Raw genomic sequence first — 18,490 nt, forward strand, 5'->3', positions numbered from 1 at the left:
ACATAAAGGAAGATATGATCTCCACGTATAATACATAAGGGGGATATGATCTCCATGTAGAATACATAAGGGGGGATATGATCTCCATGTATAATACATAAGGGGGGATATGATCTCCATGTATAATATATAAGGGGGGGATATGATCTCCATGTATAATATATAAGGGGGGATATCATCTCCATGTATAATACATAAGGGGGGGGGATATGATCTCCATGTATAATACATAAGGGGGATATGATCTCCATGTATAATATATAAGGGGGGATATCATCTCCATGTATAATACATAAGGGGGGGGATATGATCTCCATGTATAATACATAAGAGGGGATATGATCTCCATGTATAATACATAAGGGGGGATATCATCTCCATGTATAATACATAAGGGGGATATGATCTCCATGTATAATATATAAGGGGGGATATCATCTCCATGTATAATACATAAGGGGGGGGATATGATCTCCATGTATAATACATAAAAGGGGATATGATCTCCATGTATAATACATAAGGGGGATATAATCTCCATGTAGAATACATAAGGGGGGATATGATCTCCATGTATAATACATAAGGGAGGATATGATCTCCATGTATAATACATAAGGGGGGATATGATCTCCATGTACAATACATAAGGGGGGAATATGATCTCCATGTATAATACATAAGGGGGGATATGATCTCCATGTATAATACATAAGGGGGGATATGATCTCCATGTATAATACATAAGGGGGGATATGATCTCCATGTATAATACATAAGGGGGATATGATCTCCAAGTATAATACATAAGGGGGGATATGATCACCATGTATAATACATAAGAGGGGATATGATCTCCATGTATAATACATAAGGGGGATATGATCTCCATGTATAATACATAAGGGGGGATATGATCTCCATGTATAATACATAAGGGGGGATATGATCTCCATGTATAATACATAAGGGGGATATGATCTCCATGTATAATACATAAGGGGGGATATGATCTCCATGTATAATACATAAGGGGGGGGATATGATCTCCATGTATAATACATAAGGGGGATATGATCTCCATGTATAATACATAAGGGGGATATGATCTCCCTGTATAATACATAAGGGGGATATGATCTCCATGTATAATACATAAGGGGGGATATGATCTCCATGTATAATACATAAGGGGGGATATGATCTCCATGTATAATACATAAGGGGGGGATATGATCTCCATGTATAATACATAAAGGAAGATATGATCTCCATGTATAATACATAAGGGGGATATGATCTCCATGTAGAATACATAAGGGGGGATATGATCTCCATGTATAATACATAAGGGGGGATATGATCTCCATGTATAATACATAAGGGGGGGATATGATCTCCATGTATAATACATAAGAGGGGATATGATCTCCATGTATAATACATAAGGGGGGATATGATCTCCATGTATAATACATAAGGGGGATATGATCTCCATGTATAATACATAAGGGGGGGGATATGATCTCCATGTATAATACATAAGGGGGATATGATCTCCATGTATAATATATAAGGGGGGATATCATCTCCATGTATAATACATAAGGGGGGGATATGATCTCCATGTATAATACATAAGAGGGGATATGATCTCCATGTATAATACATAAGGGGGGATATCATCTCCATGTATAATACATAAGGGGGGGGATATGATCTCCATGTATAATACATAAGGGGGGATATGATCTCCATGTATAATACATAAGGGGGATATGATCTCTATGTATAATATATAAGGGGGGATATCATCTCCATGTATAATACATAATGGGGGGGATATGATCTCCATGTATAATACATAAAAGGGGATATGATCTCCATGTATAATACATAAGGGGGATATGATCTCCATGTAGAATACATAAGGGGGGATATGATCTCCATGTATAATACATAAGGGAGGATATGATCTCCATGTATAATACATAAGGGAGGATATGATCTCCATGTATAATACATAAGGGGGGATATGATCTCCATGTATAATACATAAGGGGGGGATATGATCTCCATGTATAATACATAAGGGGGGATATGATCTCCATGTATAATACATAAGGGGGGATATGATCTCCATGTATAATACATAAGGGGGGATATGATCTCCATGTATAATACATAAGGGGGATATGATCTCCAAGTATAATACATAAGGAGGGATATGATCTCCATGTATAATACATAAAGGGGGGATATGATCTCCATGTATAATACATAAGGGGGGATATGATCTCCATGTATAATACATAAGGGGGGGTATGATCACCATGTATAATACATAAGGGGGGATATGATCTCCATGTATAATACATAAGGGGGATATGATCTCCATGTATAATACATAAGGGGGGATATGATCTAGATGTATAATACATAAGGGGGGATATGATCTCCATGTATAATACATAAGGGGGGATATGATCTCCATGTATAATACATAAGGGGGATATGATCTCCATGTATAATACATAAGGGGGATATGATCTCCATGTATAATACATAAGGGGGATATGATCTCCATGTATAATACATAAGGGGGATATGATCTCCATGTATAATACATAAGGGGGATATGATCTCCATGTAGAATACATAAGGGGGGATATGATCTCCATGTATAATACTTAAGGGGGGATATGATCTCCATGTAGAATACATAAGGGGGGATATGATCTCCATGTATAATACATAAGGGGGGATATGATCTCCATGTATAATACATAAGGGGGATATGATCTCCATGTATAATACATAAGGGGGGATATGATCTCCATGTATAATACATAAGGGGGGATATGATCTCCATGTATAATACATAAGGGGGATATGATCTCCAAGTATAATACATAAGGAGGGATATGATCTCCATGTATAATACATAAAGGGGGGATATGATCTCCATGTATAATACATAAGGGGGATATGATCTCCATGTATAATACATAAGGGGGGGATATGATCTCCATGTATAATACATAAGGGGGGATATGATCTCCATGTATAATACATAAGGGGGGATATGATCACCATGTATAATACATATGGGGGGATATGATCTCCATGTATAATATATAAGGGGGATATGATCTCCATGTATAATACATAAGGGGGGATATGATCTAGATGTATAATACATAAGGGGGGATATGATCTCCATGTATAATACATAAGGGGGGATATGATCTCCATGTATAATACATAAGGGGGGGATATGATCTCCATGTATAATACATAAGGGGGATATGATCTCCATGTATAATACATAAGGGGGATATGATCTCCATGTATAATACATAAGGGGGGGATATGATCTCCATGTATAATACATAAGGGGGATATGATCTCCATGTATAATACATAGGGGGGGGGGATATGATCTCCATGTATAATACATAAGGGGGATATGATCTCCATGTATAATACATAAGGGGGGGATATGATCTCCATGTATAATACATCAGGGGGATATGATCTCCATGTATAATACATAAGGGGGATATGATCACCATGTATAATACATAAGGGGGATATGATCTCCATGTATAATACATAAGGGGGGGATATGATCTCCATGTATAATACATAAGGGGGGATATGATCTTCATGTATAATATATAAGGGGGGATATGATCTCCATGTATAGTACATAAGGGGGGGGATAAGATCTCCATGTATAATACATAAGGGGGGATATGATTTCCATGTATAATACATAAGGGGGGGATATGATCTCCATGTATAATACATAAGAGGGGATATGATCTCCGTGTATAATACATAAGGGGGATATGATCTCCATATAGTGAACTCGGTGTAGTCATTCCCCCTGAGGTCATCACAGAGGACAAGGGGGCGCTCTTTACGTCTGGAGGAAAAATAATGTAATCTCCAAACACAGAAAGGTTTCTTCACAGTAAGAGCTGTGAGAATGTGGAATAGACTCCCTGCAGAGTTGGTTGTGGCCAGTTCAGTGGATTGCTGTAGGAAAGTCCTGGATTCTTTCTTGGATACACAGAATATAACTGGATATAACATTTATAGGTAACGTGGATCCAGGGAATTTCCGATTGCCTCTGAGGGGATCAGGAAGGATTTTTTTTTCCCCTGCAGGAGCAGATTAGATCGTGCTTTGCTGGGTTTTTTGCCTTCCTCTGGATCATCTGTGGGTAAAGGATTATAACTTTTTTGTTTTTTTCTATGGTTGAACTGGATGGACTTTTGTCTTTTTTCAGCCAGACTATGTAACTATGTAACCACTTACTAAAACTGGGCTTGTAATAATTGCCCGATCCCCTCCCCATGACTTTACCTTTGAGATCAACAGCACAACCATTAGTCCTTCCACACATGCCAGAGTGCTATGTGTAATCCTAGACTCTGAGTTCTCCTTCGGGCCCCACATCCAATCACTAAATTTTGCTGCCTTAACCTCTGCAACATTTCCAATATTTGCCCCTTCCTGACCAACGACACTACAAAAAAAAGTGTATTCACTCCTTCATTATTTCCAGCCTTGATTACTGCAACTCCTTCCTCACTGGCCTATCCCTACACAGGCTATCCCCCTTTCAGTCTATTATGAATGTTACTGCTAGAGTAACACACCTTATCAACCAATCCGTGACTGCTGCCCCTCTCTGCCAATCTCCTTACTGGCTTTCGCTAGCCCAATGTAAAAAATGTCAAAATACTAACCACAACGTACAAAGCCATCCACAGCATCACTCCCAGCTACATCACCATCCTCATCTGCAGATATCGCCTAAACCATCCTCTCTGCTCCTCCCAAGATCTTCTGCTCTCCAAATCCCTTGTTACCTCCTCCCACACTCACCTCCAGGACTTCTCTAGAGCCTCTTACATCCTCTGGAACTCCCTGCCACAGTATGTCCAGTCAGCTCCTACCCTGTCTCCCTTTAGGTGATCCTTGAAAACTCATTAATTCAGGGAAGTCCACCCCACCTCCACCTAATCACCCCCCGCAGTTACTACCTTTTGTACCACTTCCCCCTTCCTTTAGATTGTAAGTTCTATGAGCCGGGCCCTTCTATTCCTTCTGTATTGAACTGTATTGTAACTGTTATGTTCCCTTTATATTGTAAATGCTGTGTAAACTGCTATATAAATCCTGTATACTATTAATAATATTTTGGAGACTCAGCTCCTATACCATTGTTCATTGGATCTGACTGCAGCCTAGCACAATGCAGGAATCTCTTGAAAACCCCCTGAGCATTGATTGTGACCACCCACACTCTGTATGATGACAGTCATTGTCCTGTCCTCACAACATGTTTCCCTGCAGCTAAATCCTCCTATTCTGCAATATATTAACAAAAGAGGATGGGGTGAAACTATTGGGAAAAACAGATGAGATATACAGTACATACAATCAATGTATGAAACATACAAAACACAATGAAATAGGCTGCAGATGGTAATGAGTTCATGCTCACCATTGATGCTGCCTGTGGGGAATGTACATGTAATACATAAACATGTCATGTAAACATAATAGCTGGTTTCCTCTCCCTCAGTTGTTAAATTGGAGTCTGAGCTCCCAGGATGCACCTCTCCTTTTTTCAGAATGAATGACAATGGGATTTTTTTTTGTTATAGTATCTGGTTTCTACAAACAGTAAATGTATTTCAGGTTCCATCTAGTGGCCAAATTTAATATTGCAGACAGGACAGTTTAATGAAATCCCTGATGAAGGCAGAACAGCCATATTCTCCACATGTGCTAAATTAGGTTTCTTGACCCTAGGATGAGTATTCTGCAACCTTGTGACTATGAGTATGCCCTTACTACACTTTCTGATATCCTTTCCATATACATACAACTGGATACTACTCTTAGAAGGATCTCTCTTGCAGGTTTTATCCCTCTTTTTTTCTTGTCTCTGCTCACCTGGAGCACTTTCAGGATACCATTGTCAAGGTTCTTTTATCATAAACACTTTTGAGTTATCGCATTCAGAATCATGATGTCAGCTGTTATTGTGATCTCAAATTCAGTATATGATAGTAATAGGTATTGTGATATTACAAATACATTGGCAACATCACTAGGCTTTATTGTGATGTCATGGCAAAAAAATGAACAACTTGCAACTATGGTACCCGATATGCAGGAAATTTATATCCATCCTGCCTGGCACACAGCTGGTGGGAAGTATTTGGCACAAACACATGTAGAGGAAAGTGTGGAATTTTCCTGGAGTTTACAAGGACCTGTGTTGATGGGCTTTTGTTCACTTTCAATGGGTTTTGTATCTCTATACAAGTCTATGTTAATGCAAAGCCTGCTAGAAGCAGGTCAAGTGTAGGTCAGAAGAAGGTCAGATCCAGATCAAATGTATCTGTCACTGGATTCTGGAGGATTTCAGAAGTTCAAAGCCCATCAACAAAGGAATAATGTTAGAATGTCCCAGATCTGGGGTCACTAATGCATTCCATGTCTTCACATTCCAGGTTTCTGGTGAACCAAGAAGAGAAGAAAGAGAATTCCCTTATACTAAGTTTTAAAAAATGTGAAACCCGCCGACTCCCAGGACACTTTGTGTGAATATTGGCTGTGAGGATTCATTATCATTTTATTGTAGAAATGATAGACATCAGTTTTATCTTCTTACCGTTGTTGGAAATAATACAGTATATACATTCAGACGTTCTTACTGTAAATCTAAGTCGTCGTAAGTCGTGAACGTACCATTCGGATCAGTGAAATCCAGAGTGAATGATTCATCTCCTATGATCATTAAATGTGATAAGGAAGTTGTAACATCAAACGTGTCAGTATATTTGTCGGTGACATTTTTGTTGATGTTCAGGATGCGCAGAGATGAATTTAGAGGTTTAGACAACAATAATTCGAATGAGCGAAAAAACTGTCAAAAATAAGAGAGAAAGAAAACATTATTAAAAAAACCACAAACAATGTATAAAGGAATACATTTATGGGTGCAAACCCTCTGCTGTCATTGAAACCCCCATTTATTTCCCATATACACCCAGATGTAGCAATCTATCTTAGTACATCAAGTGCTAAAGACACCATTGAGTCACTACACAAAATTCTTTTGTTTATCCCGGACCTTAGTGCTCCATATACTGACCAGGGAACCACCAAGGAGTCTTGGGTTGGCCATGGATGATGTGTGATCTGGAAAATCTCTAAATCCCACAATGAAACACTATGAGATTCTCACAGAACTTTGAGGGATTGAGCAAATATTGAGATTATATAGATAAGAAAACATCAGTTCCCAGACTCATCTCTTGTGGTTTAGGAGAAAAACATCAGGACCACTCCCTCCAAAACACCGACCTCTGCAAGATTCCCTACATTTATGATATGGCAAATGTTACATTTGTTGGCATTTTTACTTTGAGAAATTCAGTGTTTTGAAAAGTAAAATCATCACAGATTACTAGAGATGTCTTTGTGCAACGCTACTGTCTGCCACTACACATTTATCACAATTCCGGTCACTATTTTCATCTACAATTCCTCATTTTAGGTCACTGTTGCTTTCCATAACCAGATGCAGACACCGGCCCCTTTAACTCCATTTCCCACAACTCCCTGGGTTCCTGGACATGCCCAGGAGTGATAAGTTTTTCCCCTTTCCTCCATTGGCAGCTCAGATTGGTCACACGTGATGAGGCAGAAGTAGCTAAGCAAGTGATCTGCAGTCGGGTAAAAGCCAAATGGGTGTGAGGGCGGCAGGGGAGAAGTCTCATAGCTCACAGCTTCTTCAGAAAACTCAGCTATCATGGGCAGCCCTTCCCCCATTGCTACCAATGCACTCAAGTTCCAGTGGGGTGGCCCTTTGCTACAGGTCTTTGGATCCCTCCAGCTATTCACCTTGTAAGGGAAAATGGAGCAGCCATTTTATATATAAATATGAAATACATTGGTATTGAATTAGATGGCCTAACAACCTATTTATTTTTCCTTGTATGAGAAAAACCAGTTCCACACCTCATGCCCTCTCCTGTTGGCTTAATATCTGGTACTTCACTTCTGCTACCAGTTCCACAGCATTCTCACAACCTATTGACCTCAAGATTATTGTCACAGCCTTTGAGGACCTGTCAAAGTTGATGGACATTTACATGTGGACAAATAATCGCATCTCCAGAAGTTTCTCCAAAAACACAGATGGCTCCTAACAGAAAGATCAGATAGTCAGGTACCACCCATTGGAAAAGCATATAAATTGTATTAGAGGGCCCTAGTTAGACAGAGCATTACTTTGAATCCAACACCATGTATTGTTCTGCTCTCCCTGCATGGAGGTCTAGCTACACGCTTGTATAATAAACATCTACTTTTCAATCCGGCTTCAGCAGTCAAAATGTTACTGGAACCCATGAGTTTTGGGTTTCCCCGTCAACCTGTGTTACCAGAACTTCCCCAGTTTTCATTATAAGAGACACTGTTTATGACAATATGTACAAGAAGCTGTTTTTTTAAAGTGTTACTAAACCCCCAACAGTAAAATCAGTCTGTAGATGCAGCAAAGCATGCTTGTTATGCTCACTGTAGAACCTAAGGGGTTAATCCTCTGCATTGATTGCAAAGTATTGATCTTGGATTAAGTATTGAGCGTTGCACTTCAGCTCTGCACTTCAGCGAATGCACAAAGCGCGAACCCAACAACCTCAAATACTAAACTTACTACAGGTGACCCCATTCAGCTCTTTCAGCTTTTACCAAGTTTGCTTCATCTCACCACTCTGTAACATGCATTCCCTACTTCTCCTTCTCACATTTGTATCCTCTCTCTTCAAACTCTGTCCCTCTCCTCGTTTGAAGTTCACTCTATTCATCTATTCTCTCTCTAGTTTCTTTAAGAACTGCTGTGATCTATCAGCCTCCTGGACCGGTATCAATGATGACCTCTCTGACTGGCCGCCTTACTTTCTCTCTTCTGAAATTACCACAAATGTTCTTGGTGACTTCAACATCCCTGTTAATCTTAACACTCCTGCTACCTCTAAACGTCTGAGCCTAACTACTTCTTTTGACCTAAAACAATGGACGCATGCTTCTTCTCACTCCAATGGTAACTGCCTCGACCTTGTATTCTCCTACCTATGCACTCCTTGCAACCTCATCAAACTTTCCTCTTCCTCTCTCTGATCACTCCCTTATTAGCTTCACTCTCTCCTTGGCTTCCTCCTCCTTGTCTTCCAACTACCAAACAGTTACCCGTAGAAACCTTTGTTATCTTAACCCTTCTCTTCTTTTTTCAGCAACAGATTGTCTCTATGACTTAATCTCAGCCCTGTCCTGCCCCATCCTGGCCACTCTGTCTACAATAGTTCACTGTCATCCACCGTGGACATATTGGCCCCCCTCACTACACATAGAATTAGGCTCTGACCGCTCCAGCCCAGGCAAACAGACAATACCAGATGCCTCAAAAAATGTAGCCGTGCTCTTGAGCATTTATGGCGTAAGACTAGGACCCGGTAAGACTTCGACCAATATAAATCTGCCCTTCAAAAACACAATTTTTGTCACCACACTGCCAAACAGACCTATGTATCACTCTTACTAAACACCCTCTCATGCAATCCTCGTCAACTCTTTTCTATCTTTAACTCTCTAGTTCGTCCTTCTTTACCTCCACGCATTAAATCACTCACTGCCCAGGAGATCGCTAATCACTTCAAAAATAAGATTGATACAATTTGTGATGAGATCTCCACTGTACAGACATCTCCCTCACCCTACACTCCTTGTCCAACTGCACACTCTATGCTTCCCTTGTGTAACCCAACTACTATAGAGGAGGTTGTTAAACTTTTTTCTAAAGCCCACCTAACCACCTGTTCCCTAGACCTTGTTCCCTCGCAAATACTACGGTCACCCTATGGCTCTATCCTTCATTCTATAACTCATATCTTCAATCTCTCCTTTTCTACTGTCATCTTTCCCAACTGTCTAAAACATGTGCTAGTCACCCCCATACTTAAAAAGGCCTCACTGGACCCTGCCAATCTTGACAACCTAAGTCCTTACTCCCTTTTGCATCCAAACTCCTTGAAGGTCTAGTCTACAACCAGCTGAGTTGCCACCTTATTGAGAATACCCTTTTTAATCACCTTCAGTCTGGATTTTGCCCACAAAACTCCACAGAAACTCTCCTAAAACTCACAAATGGCTTACTAACCGTTAAACCCAATGGTCGCTATTCTGTACTCTTGATCTTGGACCTCTCCGCTGCCTTTGACACAGTTGACCACCCCCTCCTCCTCAAAAACTCTATTTACTTGGTCTCCATGACTGTACTCTCCATTAGTTCAAATCTTACCTATCTCACCGTACCTTCAGTGTTACTTGCAACTCTACTTCTTCCTCTGTTATTCCTCTTACTGTCGGCGTCCCCCAAGGTTCTGTCCTTGGACATCTCCTATTCTCAATCTACACTTCTTACTTGGATCAGCTGATACCTTCCCATGGTTTCCAATACTATTTCTATGCTGATGACACACAAATCTATCTCTCTACTCCTCAGCTCACCACATCAGTTTCTTCACGTATCACCGATTTACTAACAGACATATCAGACTGGATGTCACTCTGCTTCCTAAAACTCAATCTATCCAAAACTGAGCTTATAATATTTCCTCCCCCATGTGCCTCTTCCCCTGATTTCTCGGTCAGGATCAATAGCACAAATATCAACACATCCCCGCATACCAGGGTGTTAGGTGTAACCCTGGATTCTGAACTATCCTTTCAGGCCCAAATTCAATCTCTGTCCAAATCGTGCCGCCTCAACGCCCACAACATCTCTAGAATACGCCCCTTTATAACCAATGATACCACAAAGCTCCTAATTCACTCCCTGGTTATCTCTCTCCTTGACTACTGCAACTCCCTCCTCATTGGCTTACCTTTACATAGGCCACCCCCCCTCCAGTCCATCATGAATACTGCTGCCAGGATCATCCTCCTTACCAACTGTTCAATGTCTGCTCCCCATCTCTGTCGATCCATCTACTGACCTCCACTCAGTGTCCTCCACCCCTCTCTGCCAATCCCTCCACTGGCTTCCACTCACCCAACAATTAAAATTCAAAATACTAACAACAACTTACAAAGCCATCCACAACTCTGCCCCCAGCTACATCACCATCTGGTCTCAAAATATTAACCAAACCTCTCTATTCAATCCTCCAAAGACCTTCTGCTCTCTAGTTCCCATGTCACCACCTCCCATGATCGCCTCCAGGACTTCTCCCAAGCTTCTTCCATCCTATGGAACTCCCTACCCCAATCTGTCTGGCTATCTCCTAATCTATCCACCTTTAGATGATCCCTGAAAACCTCTCTCTTTAAAGAAGCCTATCCTGCTTCTACCTAGTAGTCCGCCATTTATTTCCTCCATCAGCTCATCCCCCCCACAGTTATTACCTTTTGTATCACTCAACCCTTCCTCCTAGATTGTAAGCTCTAACGAGCCGGGCCCTCTGTTTCCTCTTGTACCAAATTGTATTGTAACTGTAATGTAACTGAGACCAGATATAGCGAATGCAGGGTCCGGGGAGAGCGGATATAGTGAATGCGGGGTCCGGGGAGAGCGGATATAGTGAATGCGGGGTCCGGGGAGAGCGGATATAGTGAATGCGGGGTCCGGGGAGAGCAGATATAGCGAATGCGGGGTCCGGGGAGAGCGGATATAGTGAATGCGGGGTCCGGGGAGAGCGGATATAGTGAATGCGGGGTCCGGGGAGAGCGGATATAGTGAATGCGGGTCCGAGAGAGCGGATATAGTGAATGCGGGGTCCGGGGAGAGCGGATATAGTGAATGCGGGGTCCGGGGAGACCGGATATAGTGAATGCGGGGTCCGGGGAGACCGGATATAGTGAATGCAGGGTCCGGGGAGAGCGGATATAGTGAATGCGGGGTCCGGGGAGAGCGGATATAGTGAATGCGGGGTCCAGGAGAGCGGATATAGTGAATGCGGGGTCCGAGAGAGCGGATATAGTGAATGCGGGGTCCGGGGAGAGTGGATATAGTGAATGCGGGGTCCGGGGAGAGTGGATATAGTGAATGCGGGGTCCGGGGAGAGCGGATATAGTGAATGCGGGGTGCGGGGAGAGCGGATATAGTGAATGCGGGGTCTGGGAGAGCGGATATAGTGAATGCGGGGTCCGGGGAGACCAGATATAGTGAATGCAGGGTCCAGGGAGAGCGGATATAGTGAATGCGGGGTCCGGGGAGACCAGATATAGTGAATGCAAGGTCCGGGGAGACCAGATATAGTGAATGCGGGGTCCAAGGAAAGCAGATATAGTGGATGCGGGGTCCAGGGATACCGGATATAGTGAATGCAGGGTCCAGGGAGAGCAGATATAGTGAATGCGGGGCCCAGGGAGAGTGGATATAGTGAATTTGGGGTCCGGGGAGAGCGGATATAGTGAATGCGGGGTCCTGGGAGAGCGGATATAGTGAATGTGGGGTCCGGGGAGAGCGGATATAGTGAATGCGGGGTCCGGGGAGAGCGGATATAGTGAATGCGGGGTCCGGGGAGAGTGGATATAGTGAATGCGGGGTCCGGGGAGAGCGGATATAGTGAATGCGGGGTCCGGGGAGAGCGGATATAGTGAATGCGGGGTCCGGGGAGAGCAGATATAGTGAATGCGGGGTCCGGGGAGAGCGGATATAGTGAATGCGGGGTCCGGGGAGAGCGGATATAGTGAATGCGGGGTCCGGGGAGAGCGGATATAGTGAATGCGGGGTCCGGGGAGAGCGGATATAGTGAATGCGGGGTCCGGGGTTTAGTAACACTTTAACTGCTTTAGTGATATAGGGATTCTAAGAATCTCTGTTTTTGTAGATTCTTATGGCAAACAGCTGGGCTAAATAGGTGTTTGGCCATGTTGAACCTGCAGATGCAGTGGGAAGCCGTATATTTAGTAATTCCTCTGCACAACCAGTGATGTATTTCCACCTCATGCAGCTGTCAGCTTGGGATGTCCGGTTTACATCATGAAAAGAAAAGGGTAGGGATAGTGGGAAAAAACTGTGGTGAGTCCCCCTCCCAAAATTCATTCCAGGCCTGGCAGGGAATTTAAGAGGGAACATAAGCAAAAAAATTCCAGACCCTTTGATATAGCTGAAGGGAATCTCGGGCCACATTTTTACAAACAAACAGGAGCAGTCATTTAGGGGCAATTTAATGGGTTTTTTTTTTGGAAAAATGTAAATTTTACTATTGAAGGTTGTATACATAATACATATATGTCCCTTCACAGGCAGGCTAAAGACACCCACCAGGCATGTTATTTAGAGGAATTTTGCATTTTTAGTGTTGTCTGTAAGGCAATATGACATTTTTACTTGATGTACTTTGAACGATGTAGTGAAGAGAATACCCCAGATAAACAGGTACAACTTATGTAGGAAGATGTGTTTAATCCTCCTGTGAGGCCGGTCACTGGGTATATGGGAGGGTTTACAACCACATTAAAGTTGCCATTGGTAAATTAGACAGTGACTATTTTCACTGTCCTCTAATACAGAATAAAATACATGCTGTTGTGGTATATGTGACATGTAAACTATTGGCCAAGAAAGGACACATTTCCTAGCAATGGACCCAGACTTGTCAGCATAGTGTCAATGAGAGCAAACAATAGCCTGAGCTTTGTGCGTATTTCACCAATGACATTCATAGTACTACACTAGGATCCAGAGATTGTAGTGAGAAACGCTTTCCTCATAGAAATAGATGTCTCCATATTTCATCAGTGTCATTGCCTATAACACATTTGGGTCTGGTATGAATTTCTTGGGGAATTACCCACTTTTTCAGTTTTTTTTTCGTGTGAGGCGCTCCCCCAAAGGGTCTGATATGTAATTTGGGGGGTCTCTATTTTTTATCTCTTGCTGAAAGATGTGCTACAGCAAAAATTATATTTGAAGTAAAAAAATAATAATAATAAAACACACAAACCTCTCCTAAGGACCCCCAAAATGCATAACAGAACCTTGGAGGGGTCTGTGTGCTTTTATAAACAAAAGAGCTACTGTATCAGTTATGTCTTCTACCAACAATTTTGAAACCTTTCTCCTTTGTAAATGTCAGTACTGCTGCAGGGCTTTCTATACATCACAGAGACGCCCCCTTACAGGCAGGATTAGGACACCCCGGGGCAATTATAAAAGTATTTTTACTGTTTCAATTTAAGCATTTAAAAAAATCACTGCTGCTCACCAAACAAATTTTTAAAAGCACACTTTTTACATTGGCACAAATTTGCAATGGCAGTGCCCACCCCAATGCTATAAAATGAGCATTTTTAATTTGACAGATTCTGTTTCCATTGATTTCAATGGGGTTCACATTCAGCACATGAACTTCTTTAAAGTTAAACCAAATCCCTGCTGAACTGAACCCATGGCAGTTCAGATCATTGTGATCTACAGATGTACAGTATACAGTATATTTGGGATTGAATCTCATACTTAATCTGTTCACCACAAAATATATTTGCCTTCTCTACTGTATGCTTCCTATGATTCTAATATGATTCTTACCCTATAAATATCAGTAAAACCCGTATTAATCCATTCTCCATAACTACGAGATGCAATGTCATGAAATACATCAATCTGGGGAGCACCCTGTGCACAATATAACCATGGGTACCAAAGAAAATAAACCTGTAGAGAGAAATAAAATGTTTAGCTATGGATCAGAGATACGTAGACGATGTATGACTTTACATGGAAGACTCTTACTTGGGACTTCTTTTCCTCCAGCAATGTATGAACCTCAGACAGGAGCTGAGTGTCATTGTAATCCGTCATGGAGCCAGCTGTAAAAACCCAAATGACGGACTCGGCGGGGGAAACCTCCAGAGCTCTCTTCAGCCCATAGAGGGTGGACTGATTGCAGTTTCTTAGATGGTTATAGTAATTATTAGCAGTGCCATCCCAATTGTTTCTTGTTATACTTTGTAAAAAAACACTCTTGTCATCGGTGATAGTTTCACTGGTTTCTGAAAGAAAAAATAATATTTGATTGAAAAGTAGAAATGGAAATTGAATGCTCCAAATAAAGTTATAAAGACTAATAATAGTATAAGAAATAATAAGACCGCCCATCAAAGTCCTGATATCCTCAGATTAGCAATGTCGTTATTCAAAACCAGCTCTGCTCAGAAAAATATTTACAGAGCCCAAATATACCTATTTTCAGACTAGATCACTTCTCCATGACTTCCAAATATCACTGAGTGATCTGATTGGCCCAACAAGGAGTGGAATGTTGTACATATCATACTCTTAGCCAGCAGTTCATACCCTGCGCCTTACTGCTGTACTCTGTATGCTGTGCTTTATGTTGTACTTGTGGCTGCTGTACTCTGTATGCTGTGCTTTATGTTGTACTCGTGACTGCTGTACTCTGTATGCTGTGCTTTATGTTGTACTCGTGACTGCTGTACTCTGTATGCCGTGCTTTATGTTGTACCCGTGACTGCTGTACTCTGTATGCTGTGCTTTATGTTGTACTCGTGACTGCTGTACTCTGTATGCTGTGCTTTATGTTGTACTCGTGACTGCTGTACTCTGTATGCTGTGCTTTATGTTGTACTCGTGACTGCCGTACTCTGTATGCTGTGCTTTATGTTGTACTCGTGACTGCCGTACTCTGTATGCTGTGCTTTATGTTGTACTCGTGACTGCTGTACTCTGTATGCTGTGCTTTATGTTGTACTCCTGACTGCTGTACTCTGTATGCCGTGCTTTATGTTGTACTCGTGACTGCTGTACTCTGTATGCCGTGCTTTATGTTGTACTCGTGACTGCTGTACTCTGTATGCTGTGCTTTATGTTGTACTCCTGACTGCTGTACTCTGTATGCCGTGCTTTATGTTGTACTCGTGACTGCTGTACTCTGTATGCCGTGCTTTATGTTGTACTCGTGACTGCTGTACTCTGTATGCTGTGCTTTATGTTGTACTTGTGACTGCTGTACTCTGTATGCTGCTTTATGTTGTACTGATGACTGCTGTACTCTGTATGCTGCTTTATGTTGTACTCGTGACTGCTGTACTCTGTATGCCGTGCTTTATGTTGAACTGATGACTGCTGTACTCTGTATGCTGCTTTATGTTGTACTCGTGACTGCTGTACTCTGTATGCTGTGCTTTATGTTGTACTCGTGACTGCTGTACTCTATACCGTGCTTTATGTTGTACTCGTGACTGCTGTACTCTGTATGCTGTGCTTTATGTTGTACTCGTGACTGCTGTACTCTGTATGCCGTGCTTTATGTTGTACTCGTGACTGCTGTACTCTGTATGCTGTGCTTTATGTTGTACTCGTGACTGCCGTACTCTGTATGCCGTGCTTTATGTTGTACTCGTGACTGCTGTACTCTGTATGCTGTGCTTTATGTTGTACTCGTGACTGCTGTACTCTGTATGCCGTGCTTTATGTTGTATCGTGACTGCTGTAATCTGTATGCTGTGCTTTATGTTGTACTCCTGACAGCTGTACTCTGTATGCTGTGCTTTATGTTGTACTCGTGACTGCTGTACTCTGTATGCCGTGCATTATGTTGTACTCGTGACTGCTGTACTCTGTATGCTGTGCTTTATGTTGTACTCGTGACTGCTGTACTCTGTATGCCGTGCTTTATGTTGTACTCGTGACTGCTGTACTCTGTATGCCGTGCTTTATGTTGTACTCGTGACTGCTGTACTCTGTATGCAGTGCTTTATGTTGTACTCGTGACTGCTGTACCCTGTATGCTGTGCTTTATGTTGTACTCATGACTGCTGTACTCTGTATGCTGTGCTTTATGTTGTACTCGTGACTGCTGTACTCTGTATGCTGCTTTATGTTGTACTCGTGACTGCTGTACTCTGTATGCTGTGCTTTATGTTGTACTCGTGACTGCTGTACTCTATACCGTGCTTTATGTTGTACTCGTGACTGCTGTACTCTCTATGCTGTGCTTTATGTTGTACTCGTGACTGCTGTACTCTGTATGCCGTGCTTTATGTTGTACTCGTGACTGCTGTACTCTGTATGCTGTGCTTTATGTTGTACTCGTGACTGCCGTACTCTGTATGCTGTGCTTTATGTTGTACTCGTGACTGCTGTACTCTGTATGCTGTGCTTTATGTTGTACTCGTGACTGCTGTACTCTGTATGCTGTGCTTTATGTTGTACTCGTGACTGCTGTACTCTGTATGCTGTGCTTTATGTTGTACTCGTGACTGCTGTACTCTGTATGCCGTGCTTTATGTTGTACTCGTGACTGCTGTAATCTGTATGCTGTGCTTTATGTTGTACTCCTGACAGCTGTACTCTGTATGCTGTGCTTTATGTTGTACTCGTGACTGCTGTACTCTGTATGCCGTGCTTTATGTTGTACTCGTGACTGCTGTACTCTGTATGCTGTGCTTTATGTTGTACTCGTGACTGCTGTACTCTGTATGCCGTGCTTTATGTTGTACTCGTGACAGCTGTACTCTGTATGCCGTGCTTTATGTTGTACTCGTGACTGCTGTACTCTGTATGCCGTGCTTTATGTTGTACTCGTGACTGCTGTACTCTGTATGCCGTGCTTTATGTTGTACTCGTGACTGCTGTACCCTGTATGCTGTGCTTTATGTTGTACTCGTGACTGCTGTACTCTGTATGCTGTGCTTTATGTTGTACTCGTGACTGCTGTACTCTGTATGCCGTGCTTTATGTTGTACTCCTGACTGCTGTACTCTGTATGCTGTGCTTTATGTTGTACTCGTGACTGCTGTACTTTGTATGCTGTGCTTTATGTTGTACTCATGACCGCTGTACTCTGTATGCTGTGCTTTTTGTTGTACTCATGACCGCTGTACTCTGTATGCCGTGCTTTATGTTGTACTCGTGACTGCTGTACTCTGTATGCTGTGCTTTATGTTGTACTCGTGACTGCTGTACTCTGTATGCTGTGCTTTATGTTGTACTCGTGACTGCTGTACTCTATGCTGTGCTTTATGTTGTACTTGTGACTGCTGTACTCTGTATGCCGTGCTTTATGTTGTATACATGACTGCTGTACTCTGTATGCTGTGCTTTATGTTGTACTAATGACTGCTGTACTCTGTATGCTGTGCATTATGTTGTACTGGTGACTGCTGTACTCTGTATGCTGTGCTTTATGTTGTACCGTGACTGCTGTACTCTGTATGCTGTGCTTTATGTTGTACTCGTGACTGCTGTACTCTCTATGCCGTGCTTTATGTTGTACCGTGACTGCTGTACTCTGTATGCCGTGCTTTATGTTGTACTCGTGACTGCTGTACTCTGTATGCTGTGCTTTATGTTGTACTCGTGACTGCTCTACTCTGTATGCTGTGCTTTATGTTGTACCCGTGACTGCTGTACTCTGTATGCTGTGC

At 42.2% G+C, this 18,490-nt stretch overlaps 1 protein-coding gene across 1 annotated transcript in view; it reads right to left on the reverse strand.

Moving 5' to 3' along the window:
• Positions 1–18,490, reverse strand: part of LOC149470717 (uromodulin-like) — a 158,999-nt gene that overhangs the window by 93,675 nt on the left and 46,834 nt on the right. Inside the window, exons 4-6 of the mRNA XM_089661700.1 lie at positions 14,835–15,094; positions 14,631–14,756; positions 6,779–6,956 (exon numbers count right to left, since the gene is read on the reverse strand). Coding sequence (XP_089517826.1) covers positions 6,779–6,956; positions 14,631–14,756; positions 14,835–15,094 — 564 coding nt within the window. The remainder of the gene's footprint in view (positions 1–6,778; positions 6,957–14,630; positions 14,757–14,834; positions 15,095–18,490) is intronic.

Source organism: Staurois parvus, unplaced genomic scaffold, assembly GCF_062004578.1.
Source record: "Staurois parvus isolate SC_StPar_1 unplaced genomic scaffold, SC_StPar_1.0 ptg000034l, whole genome shotgun sequence".
NCBI classification, from domain to species: domain Eukaryota; kingdom Metazoa; phylum Chordata; class Amphibia; order Anura; family Ranidae; genus Staurois; species Staurois parvus.